General features: G+C 40.3%; 1 protein-coding gene across 1 annotated transcript in view; it reads left to right on the top strand.

The window, feature by feature from the left end:
* LANCL3 (LanC like 3) overlaps positions 1-5,311 on the top strand; it is a gene marked incomplete at its 5' end in the record, with an annotated part of 29,306 nt that extends 23,995 nt beyond the window's left edge. Inside the window, 4 exons of the mRNA XM_010725170.1 lie at positions 638-761; positions 1,343-1,540; positions 3,358-3,565; positions 3,856-5,311. Of these exons, the coding sequence (XP_010723472.1) occupies positions 638-761; positions 1,343-1,540; positions 3,358-3,565; positions 3,856-4,015 (690 nt within the window). The remainder of the gene's footprint in view (positions 1-637; positions 762-1,342; positions 1,541-3,357; positions 3,566-3,855) is intronic.
* Between the last annotated feature and the right edge of the window lie 6 nt (positions 5,312-5,317).

The following is a 5,317-nucleotide window of genomic DNA, read 5'->3' as shown; positions in this document are numbered from 1 at the left end:
CTGAGGGAGCTGGGCTTGTTCAGCCTGGAGAAGAGAAGACTGCGGGGTGACCTCATTGCAGCCTTCCAGTATTTAAAAGGGGATTATAAAAAGGAGGAGAAACAACTTTTAACAAGGGTAGGCAGTGATAAGATAAGGGGGGATGGTTTTAAGCTCAAGGAGGGAAGGTTTAGATCGGATGTCAGGGGAAAGTTCTTTACCAAGAGAGTAGTGAGGTGCTGGCACAGGCTGCCCAGAGAGGCTGTGGATGCCCCGTCACTGGAGGTATTCGAGATGAGGTTGGATGGGGCCCTGGGCAGCCTGGTGTAGTACTAAATGGGGAGGTCCATGGCCCTGTCTGGGACAGAGGAACTTGACAATTCTTGGGATCCCTTCCAACCCCAAACATTCTATGATTCTTTGATTCTATGACCTAAGATGTGATTTTTGCTTTCCTAAGATGGGATGAAACTATTTTTGAGAAACATGTAAAAGTACTGTGTTATGTAAGGAGCTCTTAATAGGAACGTACCTTACAGCATGCGCAGAAGATTGAAGGCAGTACTTTATCTTGTGAACCAGGGAAAAAAGCAGAGTCACGAAAACTGTCTAAAATTATTATAGTATTCTTTATGTTTGTTTTTATTTTTCTGCTTAGGTGCTGACCCCAGCACAAATAAAATCAATTTGCCTGGCCATTCTGGAATCAGGAAAGCAGTATGCAGTGAAGAAGAGGAAACCGTTCCCACTCATGTATTCCTACTATGGAACTGAGTATCTTGGTGAGTAGAATATATCATGTGCTTTGGCAGTGATGCAGTGCATAGATGCTGAGACAGTAGATGGTTTACAAATAGAATATATAAAGCCTGTGGTGTGGGATTTCTCCGGAGTAAGATGAGATGTTTTCTGTTCCTAAAAGTGATGTTTCTTATTCTTAAACCTTTGAAAAAAGTGTTTACTTATCATTACTGTGAAATATTGAACCTTTAAACTTTTTAGTCTGGTTCCAGTTTGGTTCGAGTTGCAATTGAGGTTATTTCTCTGCAGGTATATCAACTGTGTCTAACAAGGCACAATCAGCTCCAGTTGGAAAGAAGTGTAGCAGCAAATATTCAAGCAGATAGCACAGTAAGAGTGTGCTTTCACATTTAGCTTGGGGAGCTGGAAAAGACAGAAGCAGTAACAAATAATTGTGTCATGCAACTGAAGTGTTTTCATTTCAAGCACCGATGTAATGTGCCTGCAGAAGACTAAAGATCCATGCACTTCACTATGAAATAAGTCCCCAAAGAAAGATCCAAGGGGATGGAGGTAGGACCTAAACCTCCCCTCTCCTTTTGACTGTTGCTGTTCTTTACAGGTGCAGCACATGGACTTTCATCAATCCTTCAGATGTTACTTTCCTATTTTGAGTACCTGCAGCCAGCAGATCAGGAGCTTGTGTGGCAGAGTGTTGACTTTCTCATGGACCAAGAGCAGAATAGCAACTGGCCTCCTGAGCTGGGGGAGACGATCGAGCGGGAGAATGAGCTTGTTCACTGGTGTCACGGAGCTCCAGGTTCTTTTCCCTTTGATGCTATGCATGGCCCAATGTTTCTCTACATTTGGTGATTCCATGTAGAAGATAAACTCAGGTTAAATTTGACTGGAATTGACATTTTATGAGATGCAGGTGAACTATTTATTCTGTCAGTTAAAACTGTTTTGTTTATTGTCAAAGCAGCTAGAAGGACAGGCATGTTTCCTACTTTGTTAGCATTTGTGATCAAAGCTAAAAGAGTTCTGAGGTTCTGGAATACACAGATGCAGGTACACGTGTGAGTATTGAGAAGGCAGTCAGAAGAATTTTTCCCTCTCATCAGAATCAAAGGTTAAGCCTACGCACATTACACAGAGATACATTAATTTGACCAAAATATTTGCATGTGATGGAGAGTTTGTACTAGCAAGAGGCTTTAAAAAAAAAAAAGCATCCATATACAACTGCTTTTAAGAGAGAAAGAGAATACTTACCTTGGATTCATTAGTTAAGGCTGATGTCTGTCAGTTCAGAATCTAGTCCAGTACCCTAGCAATTTGCTCAAGGAATGCTGTGTGTTGAAATTGCTCTTTCACCCGCTGCAGAATTTTATTGCTGACCAGTCCTGTGGGTTTTGTAACATGAACCTAGAAGGTTACAGAGAAGCTGACTTCTGTTCAAGAATGACCATGAGCACTGAGGCATTGCTTGTCAAATTTTTCTATTTGAACTTCAAAAAGTACACAATTAGTTAATATCCCTCAAATGAGCTTTTTGTTGGTGCGTTATCTTTTTGTTGGTATGACGAAGGAGCAAGCTTCTTGCTCTTGCACTCTAGTGAAATGACATGAAAACAGCTTTTGCTTATCAAGGTTTTTTTATTTTTAAGACAAAAAAAGTGACTTCTGTGGCATGGCTGGCTTAGTGAGGAAATCTGCAGGGAAGATGCCCTTTTTGTTTCAACATCATGACATTTTTTACATGGATTTATTAATAACTGGAGAGATGCATTGAGACTCAGCCAAGGTGACAAAATCGCAAAGGTCATCGAGAAGTTACTTTAGAAGACATTTGCAGATATCTAAATTCATTAATTGCTATGGTTCTTTCCCAGAAAATCCTGCATCCTATCATTGTTCATAGGCAATAAAGTGCACATAGCTTATAAGAATACTCTCCAATTCCTTTGGTGTGTATTATATTCAGACCACGAGTGAGCTATTAAAAATGCTCCCTTACTCAGGTGCTTGATTTGGTCATGCATATTCTTTTAAGGTTACTGTGAACTAAGCAGTGCCATGCTCTGTTGAAGATTATGATCAATTTATTTGAATCTTCTCAAAAAATAAGCTGAATTAGTTTTTTTTTTTTTTAAATGAGGTTAGTATTCATAACTGTTCATAACAAGTTTTTTTTCTAATTCAGTGAAAAATTGTATGTATTGCCACTACAACTGTATGGCCCGTCTTGCCCATCCTTGTGTTTCTGTCAATGTAAAGAGACAAGGTGGCTGGGGATTTGAAATGAGCAGAACAGTGATGAGTGCTTCCTATTTTAAAGAAATATGCTTAAAGGATTGGGAATATTAGAGCAAAACTTGAAGTTAAGAGTTGCTTTGAGAAGATTGAAAGTGGTGGTGTCACAGGGAGTGTCTAAGTTTGTCTTATCATATGTTTTGTAGCCTACCAGATACCTGTCATATGTAGACATGTAACATTGATATGTGTGGAGCATGAGACTGCAGGTTTATCATGTCAATCCATTATATATTTATGTATTAATCTTTGTTTTGTTGTGTGTTCTATGGAAGCCTTGGCCTACTTATTACAAAAGACTCTTCACTGCTGCTTTCTTAGGCATTGCATATCTGTTTGCCAAAGCTTACCTGGTTTCCAAGAAGCCTCAGTACCTGGACACTTGTATCCGTTGTGGAGAGCTAACCTGGCAGAAAGGCCTGTTGAAGAAGGGACCTGGAATATGCCATGGAGTGGCTGGTAGTGCTTATGTGTTCCTGCTGCTCTATAGGCTCACTGGAAACTCAAAATACATCTACAGGGCCCAGAGGTTAGTACTCCTAACTTCCTGCGTTCAGGGTCATACCAGAAAGTCTCAAGAACATTCACAAAGCTGCTTAGAGCCTGCGATTGCAGCATCACGTGCAGTGCTGTTGTCAGGCTGCCTGCAGTGGGAGAGGTGCCTGAACTCCCTCGGCGGCCTTCCTGCCTGTGGCCTGGGATTGCTGTTGAGGGGAGCTGGGTGGGAAGGAACAGCATTCTGGGATTTCCTATTTCTGTGATTTACTCTACATGTTTAAACTGATAATAATCATCATCATCTTTTCTTCTGTTTCTTAGGTTTGCAGAGTTCTTATTTACAGAGGAATTTAAGGCTGGTTCCCGGGCATTAGAAAGTGTATATAGTCTGTATGAAGGCTTCTCGGGGACTGTGTGTTTCCTGACTGACTTGCTGCAGCCCAATCAAGCCGAGTTTCCTCTCTTCAGTGTCTTTGTCTAGAGAATAACGTCATTCAGGGCTGCATTCCTGTGGCGATGGGAGAGGGCACCTGTGGTTTCACCTATTTGTGAGAGGCTATTTCCAAAACAAGCCAGTGGTACCACTAATGCTAGCCTTAATGTAGCTGGGAGGCAGGTGAAAGTAAATTCACTTGGGCTTTGGGTAAGGGAAGCATGTGAGCAAAAAAAAGGGGGGTGGGGTCAGTTCAAAAAAGGGGAAGGGGTTGAATCTGATGCCGTAGATATTTATCTGTAAAGAAGTAAAATATATTTAAGTGATAGAGAAAAGAGCATTATCAAACTTTTAATTTGGTGGCTACACAGGAGGAAAAGCAAGCGAGAATTAAGGGACATGCAAAGAAGAAACAAAGTAATACATCCAGGATGTTTTAAAAGGAGACTTGCAAAAGCAAGTCTTTACGCAGTGATGAACTTTCCAGGAAGGGCGATGTAGACGTGTCACTACACTGCACAAAGGCAAAATCTGGGATTTTGTACCTAGACCACGTTTACTAGTACTAGTGCCATGTATTAGAAATAGCTGTATCCTGGAACTCTTTTCATGTGTACAGTAGGATAGTTCTGTAGCTAGCTATTTACGCAGCCTGCAGTTTCAAAGGATCATTTCACTGAGTAGAGTTTCAAGTGTGTAAATGAGAACTGAATTTGGCCCTTCCTTTTGGAGCTCAATCTGTGGTGAGGAGCTGGTCTCCTTAACTAAACTCCTCCTGGTTTACCCTAACTGTGGCACTCTTACCAATACTTTCCCTTCTGCAGGGATAATTAGTGCTGCCGTGGAGACTTGGATTGGAAAATTACATAGCAAAGACACCACTGGCAGACGCTTCTTCACAGTTAGGCATTGCTAGAATAGGTATTGTTCAGTGATACAAAAGCTTCCTTTAAAAATTAATTACCTTGAGCAGCATTTCTGAACAATAACATACGTAGTTCAGAGAACAGAAGAACAATTTTCCCAATGAATTGTTCATTCCGAGCCCTGAAAACTGAATGCAAACCTCTGATGGCAAACTGAGCTAAAGAAAAACCTGATAGAAAAACTCAAATTGCTTCTTCTCTTAGTGAACAAAACAATGTATGTGCCCAAATGACTTGTAGTTGTAGAAATAAATGATCTCCTCAATACTAGTTGCACTAGCACTTAAGGTTGCAATTATACTGTTTCATATATATTATATTTATGAAATGATAACTAAAAGCTAAAGAAAATGCTAGCATAGATTTGTAGTAGAAAAACTATAAAAACAAAACCTATATTTAAAAATCTTTACTATTTTTATTT

Source organism: Meleagris gallopavo, chromosome 1 (genome assembly GCF_000146605.3).
Source record: "Meleagris gallopavo isolate NT-WF06-2002-E0010 breed Aviagen turkey brand Nicholas breeding stock chromosome 1, Turkey_5.1, whole genome shotgun sequence".
NCBI classification, from domain to species: Eukaryota; Metazoa; Chordata; class Aves; order Galliformes; family Phasianidae; genus Meleagris; species Meleagris gallopavo.
This window is presented reverse-complemented; position numbering and strand designations above follow the sequence as displayed.